At 36.4% G+C, this 15,413-nt stretch overlaps 1 protein-coding gene across 37 annotated transcripts in view; it reads left to right on the forward strand.

Annotated features, from left to right (window-relative positions):
- The window catches only part of R3HDM1 (R3H domain containing 1), an 81,029-nt gene that overhangs the window by 36,978 nt on the left and 28,638 nt on the right, over positions 1-15,413 (forward strand). For 17 of the 37 annotated variants that reach the window (XM_040561516.1, XM_040561545.1, XM_040561521.1 and 14 more), the window contains 8 exons: positions 1,246-1,287; positions 1,741-1,830; positions 7,288-7,402; positions 9,609-9,687; positions 11,257-11,316; positions 11,397-11,537; positions 13,985-14,093; positions 14,193-14,288. In XM_040561516.1, the coding sequence (XP_040417450.1) occupies positions 1,246-1,287; positions 1,741-1,830; positions 7,288-7,402; positions 9,609-9,687; positions 11,257-11,316; positions 11,397-11,537; positions 13,985-14,093; positions 14,193-14,288 (732 nt within the window). The remainder of the gene's footprint in view (positions 1-1,245; positions 1,288-1,740; positions 1,831-7,287; positions 7,403-9,608; positions 9,688-11,256; positions 11,317-11,396; positions 11,538-13,984; positions 14,094-14,192; positions 14,289-15,413) is intronic. The other 20 variants (XM_040561529.1, XM_040561528.1, XM_040561527.1 and 17 more) reach the window with 4 other exon arrangements.

The following is a 15,413-nucleotide window of genomic DNA, read 5'->3' on the forward strand; positions in this document are numbered from 1 at the left end:
CAGTGAAATGAATGATATTTAAATGAGCTTCTCAGTGAAGCTGGGTCAACATCCAAAAAAAGATACTTGATACTTGAGGAAAATGAGAGGGAGAGAGCTGTTCTTCTGACTTGACATGGTTGAACCCTTCAATTTAGGGTAGGAGTTTCTTAACAACATGTATTTCCTGCAAGAAATTAGGAGCAGATGTCTGTCAAGTGCTTTTTGTATGAGCTTAGGGCAGAGTTTGCTTTCTTCATGTAGTTTTCAGACTGTGTTTTCATTTAATTTGCTTCTGGAAGGATTCCCCTTTCATAAAGGAGGGGATGTTGTCCATTAAACAACACTTGAAACTGTATTTCCAATGTTAGCTTTCACTTACATGTGTTAGGCCTGTGCTCACTAAAATCAATTCTGTTAAAGGCTTGTGTATCCATCAGTTTTAGTTCTGTAGTGAAACCAGTACTTTCATTATCTTGTGCCACTCTTAAGTTCCTCCAAGTATCAAGGGGATGCATTTTAACCATGGAGTTAAAAACCTGACAAGCTCTTCTTTGATCAAATATACATTTCAATCATGCATGCTGCAGCAAATTTGTGATTTTTTTTAAAGAAACTACTAATGGGAAAAGGGTTCTGGGTAGATAAAGATATATCTGTGCACAGTAAGTTACTGAGCTAAAGAAAGTTTTGACCAGCAGCTTTTTCTCAAGTTGGTTTTTATAGCTCCTAATCATCTTTTATATTTTAATATGAATCAAATATATATTAAAATATATTTTACTTATTAGTATTGATTTCCTTGTAGAGGCAATATGTTGTGTTTTTTTCCTTCTTCTCCCATATCATCATTTTTCTGGGTAGGTTTCAGGAAATGGGAAGAAATAAAAATAAATAAATAAAAATTAAAAAAAAAAAAAACACAAAAAAAACATTCATGTTACTGAGGAAATTAGGACACGATAATTTTAAACATAGGAGCGGACAGAGTAAACAGCCTGGATCTTACTGACCAAGAACAATGCTTACTTCCTGTTAAATTTCTGTAATATCTATTGCTGATAAATGAGAGAGATTTCAAGGACAAGCACAATGAAAAAGAGAGCATATAATCCTTCAGCCAAAAGCACCTGCTGTTCCTTTCACAGACTTGACCACCATGTCAGTAATAACTGTTATAACTTTCTCTTTTAAGCAGTCTTTTGCATTGCTAAAGTTGAAGTGCTAAGTGTAATATAAACCTTTTCTGTTGTGCCCATCATCCAGCGGCCAGTGCAGTCTTTTGGACAGACAGCCAAAAGGTCGAAGGTACAGTAGCCTTGTGTGCTGGCATGCTAAGGAAGCCCTTCATGCTTGATGAAACCTTGTTACTTTGTGAAAAGTGCCTTTAGTTTCATCCTTTATTTTTTTGGCAATGAAGCTTTGTTTTATTCTGTTGGATTTTTGTCTTGCCTAGTTGTCTGCTTTTGTGGTTTGCCTTTATATTTTTGGTGGCTTTTTATTGTTATGGAGAGAAGCACTTTCCCAACGATTTTATTTACTTTCCATTAGATGTGCTCTATTGTGCTGACAGTGCCTTCAAAGGCTGCAATTGCTTGGGTATTTTTTTCCTAAAGGAAATAATTTATTCTTTTGAAAACATTAAAAATGCAGTTCTCGGCCAATTTGTTTTACATAACATGAATGGAAAAATAACGGCTTATGGTATATTTATATAATATTTATAAGCCATAGTTTTTAATTTTACATACTTTCCTTTAGTCAAACACAAAGTTAAAGTTAGTTCGGAGCCTTGCTGTATGTGAAGAATACCCACCACCACCTACAGCTGAAATATCACAGGACTTCCAGGTAAAAGTCACATTACTGAAGTTTCTGAAACAATTTAAAAAAGTTACTGTTCAAAAGAAGATCTTTTGGGTACTCTTTAAATATGCAGATGCCATATGATGATGATTACTATTTTTGATACAGTTTTAACAGAGGTGGTAATATCTGGCAAAGAGTCTGCTGCTGTGGTTTTCTGAACTATAATGGTTGATATCTGGGGAACAGAAAAAGGGGAGCTTGGTTAGTCGTTTCAGCTTTCTGGTGTTACAGTGCACTTGGCGGTTGCAAACTGCTTCATGCAGTGTGCCATCATTAAGACAAATGTTGTGTTAATATGCGGCATAATTTAACAACTTTTCATATCTAAAGATGTAAATGGTCGTAAGTTCTGGTGTTTTGATTGAATTTCTGCATGTTATTCATGATTGCTGGTTAACACATGCCTGAGGTATTCCTGGAGACTAATCTGTTAAGATATTTTAACTTACTCAAAGAAATTCCTAAATAACGGACAAAATATGTAAAAAGCTTTAGAGAATTTTAAATCTAACTTTTCTGATTTTGCTTTTATAGAAGTCTGTATCTTCAGAGTGAAATACTGTTACTAGCTTTAGTTTGGGCTATGGATGAGAGACACTGAAATGATTTTCATGTTGCTCTTGTTTTCACTCCTAACAAAAGTGAAATGATTCTTAGTGGCTTTCCTGTGAAGCATGTTGAAATATTTTACTGTTATTTGAAAAGCTTCTAAATGGTCTTCTTGTGAGAAGTCTCACTTTCCTTAACAAGCAGAAGGAACTAGTAGAATAGCAACAAGTGAGGGTTTATTGCTGTGGGACTTCTAGCTCAGTTTTGGGGAGGAAAGGAGGTTGAGAACTCAAACGAGTTAAAATTTGTGAAGAATGAGCTGTCAAGTATCTAGGTTTTGGTCTTGGGAAAACTGAAAATAGTGTTGTTTTTTTTCTCAGTCCTTCATTAATATACTTACTGATACTTGAAGAGTTAGTTGGAGAAATTTTGGAACTGGGCCTGCTGATTTAATGAAAATCTAAGCCTGATGCAGCACGTGGAGTAGGAATTTAAAAGCCAACAGAAAAATTAATGCCATTTACCATGATTTATATTCCTGTTGCAATGTTTCCCATAAGATTACCTAAACTAAGAGATCTAGTTCAGGCTTGAAGCGGTAGGGCTTTGCTGCATCAAGCACTTTATCCGAGTATAAGAGGAGAGAATCGTAATTTGATGAACTATTCATCCACAGCATATTTTAAATGCAAGTCAGGAGGATTTTTAGAACTCCAGCACTACATGACACCTTGTATTTAATGGTTTAATATCAGAGCCTTATTATAAGCGTTCTCTGCAGGTGGCATTTGTTGCAGTGTCCTGGGGGAGTCTCTCCTTAGCTGCACGTAGTGCTGAGTGCTTCTTGAAAGCAATTAGTGCAGCAGCGGAAGAGATGTAAAGGCCAGTTCTGCAGAAGGAATTGAATTGTGGAATAATCTGCACAGAATGAATGTCATAAATGAGAATATATATTAAGAAAGAAAACTAGATCAGGCTGCAAATTTTCTTTAGAAACAGTAATCTAGAAAAAAAGTGGTTTAGGGATCCCAGTAACTATGCAAATGATGGAGAGAACAAATTGAATTCTTCTGGGTTGAATAGAGAGAAATGCATGTTAAGAGGAGAGTCAGACAGAAGTGGGAAATTGTTGCAACTTCTGATGCTGCAGTGCACATCTTAGTGGCCGCAGGTTTTGCGTGACCTTCTATAACAATACAGACAATTTCTTCAACTGCTTGCTTCCTTTTCCAAGGGTTTTTGGGAACAGTGTGGAAGGGTTCTTCAGGAAGCAGCAGTCTGCAGGTGGCTGCCTCAAGCCCCGTGCTGGAAGCGTGCTATGTATGTGTGGGAGGTGAGGGGCTGTATGGCACAGCCCTTCCTGGCAGCGTTGGAATAAAGTGTGCGAGTGCCTCCCCTTGCTGGAAAAGTCACTGCTCCGTTGTGGCAGTGAGACTGCAACTGAAACACAGCTTCCCTTTTTCTGTTTATACTTAAAATGGATTTTAAGAGTCAGGAAGGATAAAATTCAGGATAAAGTTGCTGATAATCCTTAAAGAATTCTAATTTTTGATCTTCAGAAAGCAGGAACTGGTGTGAGTGTTGGGGTAACTCTGTGGTCTTCCCTGTGACTGTTCAGTCACCCCTCCCACCCGGCTGTGCCTCAGCTCTTTGCAAGGTGTAAAGCTCCTCGGCATATGCAGGTGTAGCAGTAATTCTGCAAGCCTCTGCTGCCTGCCTCTCCTCAGAAGGCTGCACTGAAGGAGGTGATGGACCAGACAAATCACCTCTGGAAGATCAATGTATTTTCTGAAATACTTGTTTGTATTTTCTGGAGCAATTGCAACGTGGGAGAAGATGCTCTTCGTTACTGAGGAACTGAAAAGCTCACAAGTGTTGTGCCTTAGTTGTTGAAAAGCACTGGCAGCCCTTTAAGTAAAAGGTGCTATCGAAGTGTAAGCTTGTCAATTTATTGCTTGAAGAAAACCGTAACTGCTTTATTTGAGCTTTTATTTTTGAAAACACACTAGCTCTTTATTCTTTTGTCATCCTTTGTCTAAATTTAGGTGCCGGAATTGTTCCGCTTCTGTGTGCTCTGATACAAAGTACAAACATTAGCCAAAGCATGATTAATTTCAGCTCTTATTAAGAAAGGGCTGGTTTCTTGTGAACGAGCTGTTACTGTTATTATTAACAAGTAAATCAATCTTTGAAAGATTGAACTTCTTTGACGAAATAAAACAGCTCAAAGGGAAAGGAAAAAAAAAAAAAACAACAAAAAAACAGGGTCTGCAATGTTAGTGAGTTTATATTGACTTGTGTAAATTCAGATTGTTGGTAAAGCAACCCAGGACATAGGACCTTTGATTAATCCTTCAGTAATGCTTCCCAATGCTTATATACTTTTTCTTTTTTTTTTTCAAGTGTATTAAGCTGGAGGAATTTTTCAGATGTTGATGATTTTGGTTTGGAGGTTTCTGCTTACTGTTTGGCTACTTTTTTTTTAATTCCAAAATTTGGTGACAATTCATGCTGCTGCAATGAGGAATTCAGATAGGAAGGTGATTTGTGTTACCATAAAGTGTCTGTTAAATTAGTATGCTAGCAGAGACCAGCTATCACCAGGGTGGGATTAAAAGAATTTTAAGGAATAGAAGCTAAAATATTTTTCAGCAGCTTTCCCATGAAGTAGGTCATGTTTAATTAGATGCTACATTTTTTATAGCATGAAATCACAAGAAAGTGCCCTTTGGTACACAGTTCTGTATCACACTTTGAAGTCGAATTGATGCTAGCAGAATTGGCTGCTCAGATGGCTCTTCCTTTTTTAGCACTTTGTGGAGAAAGAAGTATGAAAATGATTACTTGCTGAAGCCCTTTGACTAAACTATTGCCGCATGCTTTTTTTGTACTCTGGGTAGGTTTCATGTAGCCAGTCAGTCTTCTAATAAAGGAAAGTCAGAATCAGACTATGAAAAATTCCTTAATTTACTAATAGTTTTATAGAACATTGAAAAATGGAGAAAAGCATGTAACATTGGTGGATGAGAGTCAGAATTAATTTCTTAATAGCACATGCACTGTACTTTTATTCTTTTTCAAATAGTAATTACGTAGCTACTACGTGAACAGTCAGCATGTAATGCACTTTATAGTGAAAAATAATTTGCTTATATGGATTGTGTTTATATGTATGAGGTGAGGAATGCAAGGGTTTGTTTTTTTTTTGGAATCTTTAATGTTTTTAGCCAAGTGAATTCTCAAGACCAGTAAAGAAGTATGCTAACGAGTTCATTAGTTGTGAAAGATAATGGTTTTTGTCAGCCTTGGATATAGATAACCTTGTAGAAGCTGAGAAGCCTTCACACTTGTAGTGCTGTTTTGCAGGGTGCTGATGGATTGATAAGTTTAATTAGAACATTCAAGGGGGGGAACATTTCATAATGAAAGGGAGAGCTGGCAGTTTTTTCAGCTAAGCTCTTTTTTTTATTTATTTGAAACAGTTGTAACTCCACAAACATATATTCAAACTGTTTTTTAACCATAGCCTCCTTAGTGCAGGGCTCCTACGGCTCAGCTCGGAAGAAACCAAGGTGGCGAGCAGTTTATGCTAGGTAGGGCAGGGAGGAACATTACTGCAGGTTATGCAGAGATGCGTTTGCAGGTGAAGCAGTCTTCAGCCTTGGCTTTAATTGTCAGATCAAGTCTGTGGTGTAAGACATCAGGAGAAGCTTACAGCAGGTGCCTCGATGTGGGTAAGAATGGGCTTGAAGGAAGAGTGAGGACTTGGGTGGGAAAGGATTTGGTGCAGGAGTCAGGAGTGGTAGGGAAACTTGGATGTGGGGCAGGTCTGTGGCTTGGGCTGGGAGGAGTCAGATGCTTGTGGATAGGGGTGATGACAGTGTCTTGAGTTGGCTTCTAGGGGAACAGAACTAATGTCTGAGGGACTTCCAGATACAAGGAGTGGGGGAGTGCTACCACAGGACTTTGCTATCTTTCCTCTTAGCATCACTCGGACACAGAATTTTTCTCCATTTCTCTCTACTCCCTCTGGTTTTGCTGTCTGAAATATGATAGTCCTTTGTTTTAACAGTCTTGTTAAAGACAAAGAGGCATGAAGAACAAAATGACTCTTGCCTACTAATTAGGGAACCATTTTGTCACTTTAATTTAAAAGAGGCTTTTTTTGACATGTTTGGAAACAGGGTTCATGATACTTCACTGACTTGTGTAGAAAAGTGAATTTTTGAGATGATTGCACACAGATGAATTTTTTGAGACGATTGCACGATTTTTGACAAAAATTGTCAAAATATACGAAAAAATAAGAATCTAAGCCTTGATGACAGTAAGGTCTGCAAGTTTTGTCTTGATGTATTGTACTGTTAAAAAATTTTCTTTTTTTGCAAGTATGGTAATGCTGGTCAGTCTCAGAAATTGCAACATTTGTTTTAATTTTTTTTCTTGATATAAACCAAATCAAAACTTGAAGCCAGTTGTTATAGTCAGAAACTATGAGTAATGGACGAAAACAAGCACTGTGGATGGTGTGTTACCTTAAAAAAAAAAAAAGTGGATGTATAAAATTTGTGCGCCTGAAAAACTGGAATGCTTTCATGCTTGTCTCAAGGTAGTTTAAATTCATTTTGAAAAGGCAGTCTGGGCCTGGAAGTGTGTGTAAATTCAACGATATGTATATTACTTTCTGTGTCTTCTCCGTAGCTGTTGATTCACTGATAAATAATTTCATTTTGTTTGCATGAAGTATATCTGTGATCAGAAAGAATATGAGGACAGTTATTTTCCTTGTTAGTTCTTCATTTTTGCAGGTGATATAGTACAGAACAATTGTCCTGCAGATATGTATCATTTGAAGTAATTTCCATGATGACTGACTTTTACTTTTGACAGGAGAAAATTCAAATCCAGTTGTCACATTGTTTTGAAAAAGAAGAAAAGCCTGCAAAAGATGAAACGGAAAAGGAAAAGTCCAGTGATAAATTGCCCAGAAAAATGTTATCAAGAGGTTTGCTATCTGTCATTCTGCTTTTAATTTGTATTTTTAAGATCACGCTTTCTAGAAAATCTATTAATGACCTCAGGTGACCTTTGGGAAAAGTGTTAGAATTATTTTAATGTAAAAATATATTGTTTTCTTAAGACTAAAAAATTATTTTTGTGTATATGAGCTGCAGTGGATTTTTGTGCATGTTAATGATTAATATTTCACTGTATCTTGTGTACTTGAATACATGATAGTCCAGACTTGCATGTGGAAGATGATTTGCAAAGCTGAATTACTTTCCCTATATGAAAATAGTATAGAGGTAGTAATATCCAGAGAGTAGTATCTGTATAATGTGGATAGAAATGAAAATATGGCATGTACGGATGGAGTTGTCACTTGGTGAAAAGTCAGGCCCCCTTTCCTCTGGCTTTTGTTAGTTTAAATTTAAATAAGAGACAACATTTTTATAGTTAGCACCTGCCAAGATGTGACAAGCTCAAATCTTCTCCGTCTTTATAGTATACCTGTTGGTGAAATTAGTTGTTTGTCTGCATACCAGTAAATACTTGAGTGCCATCAAATGGCCTAATCCCTGTGTTAATCAGGTAGTAGGTTATGTCCTGGGTATAGAAAGAATCTGGAATTCATTCATTTTAATCTGGAATAGAACTGCCAAAATTGGTGACAGAAGACTGTCTCTGTCCATGTTACCTAATGCTTTAAGTGTGTTGTATCAGAGCTAACTTGCCTAACCTTTAAAGTACATTCCCACCTTCTGAAATTAAAAAAAAAAAAAAAAAAAAAAAAGCTAAGTAATGGTGAAGAGTTGAGAGTGAGTGACAACGTCTAAGCTGTTGTAAATACACCCAGCATAACCCATGGAGGTTAATTACTCTCCAATTTAAGACATGCCAAAATATATTATGATGGAATTTAAGCATCAATCTTCCAGTAATTATTACTGAATTATTGTTCACTTGGCAAATTAAGAAAATGAAGGTAAATAATTATTCAATTTTTTTTTTACCAGGCATACCTCTTTTTCTTCTTCCTCCTTGGAATCAAAAGTAATCCCAAAAGATAAATGCTCAGACTTGCTTGGTTTCATTTCTGTTCTCTTGACAGTGCCAGGGAGGATTGGTAGTGTATTGAGCTCTACAGAGCTCAAGGAACTCACTGTCATTCTTCTTTAGGGAACTAGAGGTTCCCTGTCCTCAGATGGACTTGGAGTCTCTCCAGGAAAGATTTCAGTCTCATTTGTGAAAAATCAAACACTTTAGTCACCCTGTTTCCCACTACACCAAGAGACTGAACTCTCCTGGCACTGTTGCTTCTAATAAAAAAAAAAAAAAAAAAAAAAAAAAAACACAGCATAGATTCTGCATCCACTGAATCTTGCCTTCTTTGTGCAGTAGTCCCCTCAGTCATTGCTAATAAAAGCTAATTTGCAAGGACTGTGCTCCATACTAACCACAAAAAGACCTGGAACAGCAAGGCATAAGTTTGAGCTGTGCATAACTTAAGAGGTTGGCACTTGAGTAGTTATTGGAAGAAATCTAGTTCCAAAGGTTATTAAAACATCTCTAGCTTTTAATTCTGGGATACAGAACTCTGGAAGGTGCTGGTGTAAGGAAAGATTTGGTGTTAGACGTATTTCTTTCAGTGACACAATGTAACCTGGAAATACTTTGAACAAATCAGACATTTGTGAGACTTCTCTGAAAGTTCTCAAACATTATGTTGTGATAGCCAGACCAATAGAACAAGTGTTTTTAATAGTACAGAACAATAGTGATGGATAAACTGTTAGATACCAACTTACAGTATTTCTTTGGGCTGCATCCAGTACATTCTGTACATCATCTAGTGGTCCACAGAAATGCATGCAACAGTGTAGTGTTTTGGAGAAAACCTGAAGGGTTGATGGACATGATGTGACTCAAGGTGATATGCTGCTTCAAAATGTTTAGCAGTTTGTTAATAGATTGACAGCGTTACTGAAGCTTTTGCCTTCTATATTACACTTGAATTGGAAAATTGAGGAGGTCATACTGGGTTTTCTGTTTTGTTTTTTATTTGAGCCTTTTCTCTGGAAAACAAAAGTGTTCAATTCAGAATAACATGCCTATTAGTTAGTATTGATCCATAAATAATATGTTGAGCAATAATTGGAAAAAAATATTTTTTGCAAAGTGTAATTTTGCTCTCTTCCCCCTACCCTTAGATTCCAGCCAAGAATACACAGATTCCACTGGTATAGATCTTCATGAATTTTTAGTAAATACATTAAAAAACAATCCCAGGTAAGCATCAGTAAACTTAACTTTGTTCTTCTGTCTTCTTGTTGCCTGAGGTATAACACCACTTTTTGTTCTGTTCTTCTTTGTTTGTTTTTTTTTATCCCTCCTCTTCACTGACATGTAGTGTTAGACATATATTTAGGATGAGTTTTTGTTATGGAGGCTATCTGAAACACCAGTCCGCTGTAATTTGTGTGTTATATGAATGCAGGTTCAGGACACTGAACTATTTTAAATGGTATTTGTGTTTAATAAATAAACAAGGAGTTCAGATAGAATTTTAGAGTCTCTTCTGTATTCAGTTCTAAAACTTTTACTCGTTTAGCATCTACTTGTTAGATACCAAACTACCTTTTACTTTTATCCGCCTTTTAATGAATTTCTAGACAAAGGAGTTTCTTTTAAGCTGTACTATATAAACCATAGGTATATACATCTTCAATCTGCACATCAGAAACCAAATCTGACCTTATCCAAGTCTATCATTTAGCAAGAGTTGACATGATTTGGTTGCTTTGAGGTTTGGAGCACGCTGTCTGTCTTGTTTGTTCTTTTCCTAAACAGGGTTTAATACTAGGTCTGTGGCTGTACATACGAGGCAAGAAATAAACTTGCTGTAGTTGTGCTGCTATCGCAAAAAAATATTCCACTGCTATTTGTTACTCGTTCGTATTATAGTTAGTATTTCCCATGTGATAATGTATTGGGATTCCACTTTATTGAAAAAAAAAAAATGAAGAAGCTGTCATAAGTGTCCAACAGCTTTTAGTCCTATAGAGTAAAATTAGGAAGCACAGACCTGTGCTAGACTCTTACTTTGGCCATATTGGAAGTCATAAATCTTCAGAGTGAAAATAGGAATCGCAGATGAAGACCTACTATAGGCCTTTACTCATGCAATGTCTGGGAAGCTTAGTTATCTGATGCATGCAAATAATCAGCTGTGGGACAGTAAATTTCATTACATGTTAATTTATTGAAATTGGCATAAGTGTTTTTAAGATACTATTTTACGGTGTTTCAGCTAACGTTCCTTTCAGTCAGCTTGAGTTTAAGCTTTTTCATATTATTTCAACATCTCAACACATTGCAATTTATGCCAGTTTTTAACCACTTGCTTGTAAGTATGTTGTAGTAATTCCTTCCATTATCAGTGCTTTACTCACGGTGTATCTCGATGATCCTGTGATGTGATTCACAATCCAAGGGTCAGTTCAGACCTCTGCAAATCTTGCTACCTAACGAGAACCAACCCAGTCACTCTTTCCCTTCTTCCTGAGTCTTCTCAATGACTGTGCTTTCTATTGAGCCCACTGAGCAGAGATTACTTGGAGAGTCTTTGTACTCATTTCTGAGATGAGAACAGCGTGTTTCAGTAGGTGGGTTCAATAAAATACAGCTTAGTGAAAAATGAATAGTTTCTCCTAAAAATCCTGCATTTGAGACTCGGTGGTCTTATTTAGAATCTTCAATCATCACTTGATCACAGATGTTATCTGTGTATTCTTAAGGTGAATACAGCTGCAGTTATTGGAGTGTCTCATATGTGAGCTGCTGTGTTTTTATTTTCAGGGACAGAATGATGCTGCTGAAATTAGAACAGGAAATTTTAGATTTCATTGGTAATAATGAGTAAGTACTGTACTCTTATAGGAAAAAAAATTGAAGAGCGTTCCTGTTTGTTTAATAAAGCTACTATTCCTCTCTTCCAGAGTTCCAAGAAAAAAGTTTCCCCCAATGACATCTTACCATAGAATGCTGTTGCACAGGGTAGCTGCTTATTTTGGATTAGAGCACAACGTGGACCAGAGTGGGAAGTCAGTCATAGTAAATAAAACTAGCAATACAAGAATGTAAGTGTAAATGTCTTGAAAAAAAAAACTGCTTGGTACACAGATTAAACACTTGGGATGTGCAGTGATGCTGCATCTCTAGCAGTAGAAGTTTATTCATTGGGAAGCATGCAGCAAGGAGAGATGTTTCTGAGATCTTCACTGTTTATGCTCCAGATAATGTGATGTGCTTCATGTTTAAACATTCAGGGAGGAAAAAGTATGCTATCTGTAGATTAAGGTTTTGTTGCTTTTCTTGCAGAGACGCTTTGTGAACTGTGTTTCCATAAAATATGAATTTATATCAACCATTTGTCTGTTTAAAGATTTACACCAGCTTCAAACACATTCTTTTTTTTTCTTTTGGAAAGCAGAACAGCCCTTAGAACAGGGTCACTTTCTGACAGGGTGAACATTGGGGAACAGACTTGTAGACTTGGCATTTGTACTATAAAAATCTACTGGGAAAATTCAGGCATTGAAATCTGTTGTTGGAATAATGTTGCCTACAAGTCAAAAGCCTTACAAAGTATGTGTAGCAAGGAAGATGGACATCTCAGTCATCTCTGACAGTGCAAGTGTCAGCCAGGTTAACTGCTCATGGCGTACTAGTTTGCTGTGACAGCTGGGGAGTTCTTGGAGAAACTGTTAGAAAAATCTGTATTTAAAAATACTAGCATGGGGGTCACAGCATCTCCAAAACTCATGTAGTTGACACTTTCTTTCTAAGGACCTAGCTATTCTGTCTTCTCCGCTTGTTCTGTCTCCCGTTCTTTCTCAGAAAGATGGACTAATGTGTTGGTATGATAAAGCTTTGTGTTTTACCTAGTTTCTGGTTTTGGCTTTGCATGACATTTTAAGTACTGTGATGTGAGCATGGAAATAGGAGTTCACAGCTCCTGCAGTCTAATCCCAGCCTCTATAGACTATCCATAGTTTTGGAGGAACAAAATCTAATTATCCACCCTCATTTTAGAGTCAGCAGAACTAAAATAATATACCATACTGAAATTTCAATTAAGTAGATAGTTTCATTCTCAAAGTTTTTAGAAAAACATGTAGAGCTTAAATATATGTTAAATAATTTATGTATTCATGTATGTGTTTTTGCTTTGGCTATAAATTCTCTATTGGAATATAATTATAAAGCCATGCATTTCAAATCTGTTGCCTTAGCATCTACCATCATCGCTAGGCTGAAGATTCACACATTCAAGTGTGGATTAAGAACTATTAAAAGATGAATTCATTTTTTTCTAAACTGTATTAAAATAGCCTATTGCCTCTGGAAGCCCCCTGTAGGTGTAGTTACTAATTAGCAGGCATTTCATCTAACCTGCAGACATTAAGAGTCTTAATGTTTTCAGTATTCTTATTTTAAATCGCTTTGGATATAAAATAAGAATTTAGAAAGAAAACCTTGGAGATCTGCTCCATGTTGAATAAAACCAAACTTACCTTTTCCTCATAGGCAGATTCCCGGCTCCAGCGCCGATCAGTGATGTTACTGACATCAACAACCCAGTGCGTACTGGCACGTCTCAGTGGAGTGGGAAGTTGGTGATTGCAGGGCAGTAAATTCAGGGACCTTTAAAAGAAAGAGGTAAGACAGTCTAAAGGTTCTCTGAAATGCCTGCTAATTATGTTTGGGCATCCAGTATCTAATAGTTAGGCTTGGCTGTTTTACAGAAAAAGATCTCCCGATGTTATATAAATGCCCTGAGTAACGAAGAGTAAACAGAAGAGTATACTTAAGTTTTGTCTTTTAATAGGCAAATTCTTCCTGATTGTCTGAGATCATCTCTTACAATAGTCGTAGTTTTGTTGTCTAGGTATTTCTTATCAAAAATTGATGACGAGTTTGCAAAATACCTCATTTTCTTTCACAATGTAGATGAAGTAATGAAAGAACATATATTATCTGTTGCTTCATCCTCTCACTATGGTCTTGTGAAGCTCTTTCTTTCCTGCATTTTTGTATCATTCTTCTCTTGCTTATTTCTGCTTAATTTTGTTTTAGAATCTTCTAAGTTTCAGTGCTTTCGCCTCTCTATATCTCCTTATCTTCTGTTTTCCCTCGAAATGAACTGAGGTATTGCAGCTGTAGCAGGAAAAAAAACCTGTCTTGACTTCTGTGCATGCCCAATATCCATTGCATGGCACCAGTCTGGATTCAAGAACACGTCTGGTTCCCCAAGGGCATGGTTGCTTGCCACCTTAATTGGAAACTGAAGCAAAACTTTTGAAGGTGGAGGAAATTGAAAAGCAGGTTTGTTACGTTTCAGGAACAGGAGTTGTTAGGCATACACAACAGTGTATATTTTTGGTACCTTTTCATTGTTTGGACGACCAAAATCTGTCACTTCTGTTAGACAATTAAATATATTGAATGCATTTCAGTTGGTTCCACTGTGTGTAGTGTATGTTTACAAGCCCATAAATCTTTTCTTTCTAACAACTTTTCATAGACCTGACCAAAAGTTTTGTGAGCATATAAAGGATGAGAAGGGTGATGATTTTCAGAAGCGGTACATCCTTAAAAGAGATAACTCTAGTTTAGACAAAGATGACAACCAGGTAAATCCATATTGGTTATTTTTCCCTTCGCTTTGTTATATTTGATTGTGTATTTATACTATTTTCATGTAGAAGTTGACACTTTATCACTTAATTTAGATGAGAATACGATTAAAAGATGACAGAAGAAGTAAATCAATAGAAGAACGTGAAGAAGAATACCAGAGAGCTAGAGAGAGAATATTTGCTCAAGATGTATGTATCAAAGAAAATCTTAATGTACGAATACCTCATATATATGCGTGTGCTTCTGGTTTTTAAGAGATGCTTCTTTCCTGGAAACTTTCTGTATCTGAAGAGGGCTGAGCAGATAAGAATCATTAATGTGGCTTGAGTGAGTTTTAAATGATATCGAAGTCACTGAAAAATCTTTCTTTAACCATTACTGCACGAAGCCCAGGCAACCTCCAAGAATGATTTTGGTGGATTATTTAGCATTATCTACTTCAATGCAAAAGCTTGCCCCTTACAGAAATTTAAGCTTAGTTCTGGTAATGCGATGTAACTCAGAGCAATAATTTTTGTTTGCTTATTTATTTTAAATAACTTATTCTCACTTGTGTCTAATTCAAATGCATCTTATGACTAACCACAGTAAAATGATTTGAATTCCCACACGTGAAAACCGAGTCAGAAACCTGGAAGTCCAGTCTCTTGACTGGAGTTATCAAGTAGGATGAAAATTCTGCACCTGTAGTTTAGTTAATAGGTTTGTGGTGTTGATGATGTGCAAGCCATAAAAATATATTAATCTGTTCCAGACCGCCATACAATGCCACTTTGTAAACTATAGTTCAGCTTTGCATTTTTTCCAAGTAATATGTATTTTAAATAAGACTGACTAAAATACTGTCTTGAAAAAAGTTACTTCTAATAATCCACTTTTTCTGACATTTTCTGTAGCTTTCATACATCCAAAACCAGATTCTTATTCTGAAGAAAGTGTAATGAGCTCTGTGAGGCTAATTTGCTGTATTCAAATATGTTCCAGAAATGTTTTTTTGTTCGCCCTAGTCACAAAAGGATGGACTTCTAGTTTTAAAATGACACTTTGCATACTCGTTTACCATATGTTGTACCCTTAGAAAGTTTTTTTACCGAATCTTAGAAGTAGTTAAGGACAACGTAATTAAGTAGTTAATAGCCTTTTTGATCATATATTCTCTTTCCTTTTTACTGTATCTGTGTTTGTACCTAATGAGTTCGGTAAAGTTATTGCGGTAGCCATTAGTACTAATTCAGGCTTTCAAGAAGAAGAAAGGGCACCAAGATCTAGTTAGCAGACTTGTGCAGTCACACGTCAACTGGAAGTTGCATAAG

This window comes from Cygnus olor, chromosome 6 (genome assembly GCF_009769625.2).
Source record: "Cygnus olor isolate bCygOlo1 chromosome 6, bCygOlo1.pri.v2, whole genome shotgun sequence".
In the NCBI taxonomy this organism is placed as follows: Eukaryota; Metazoa; Chordata; class Aves; order Anseriformes; family Anatidae; genus Cygnus; species Cygnus olor.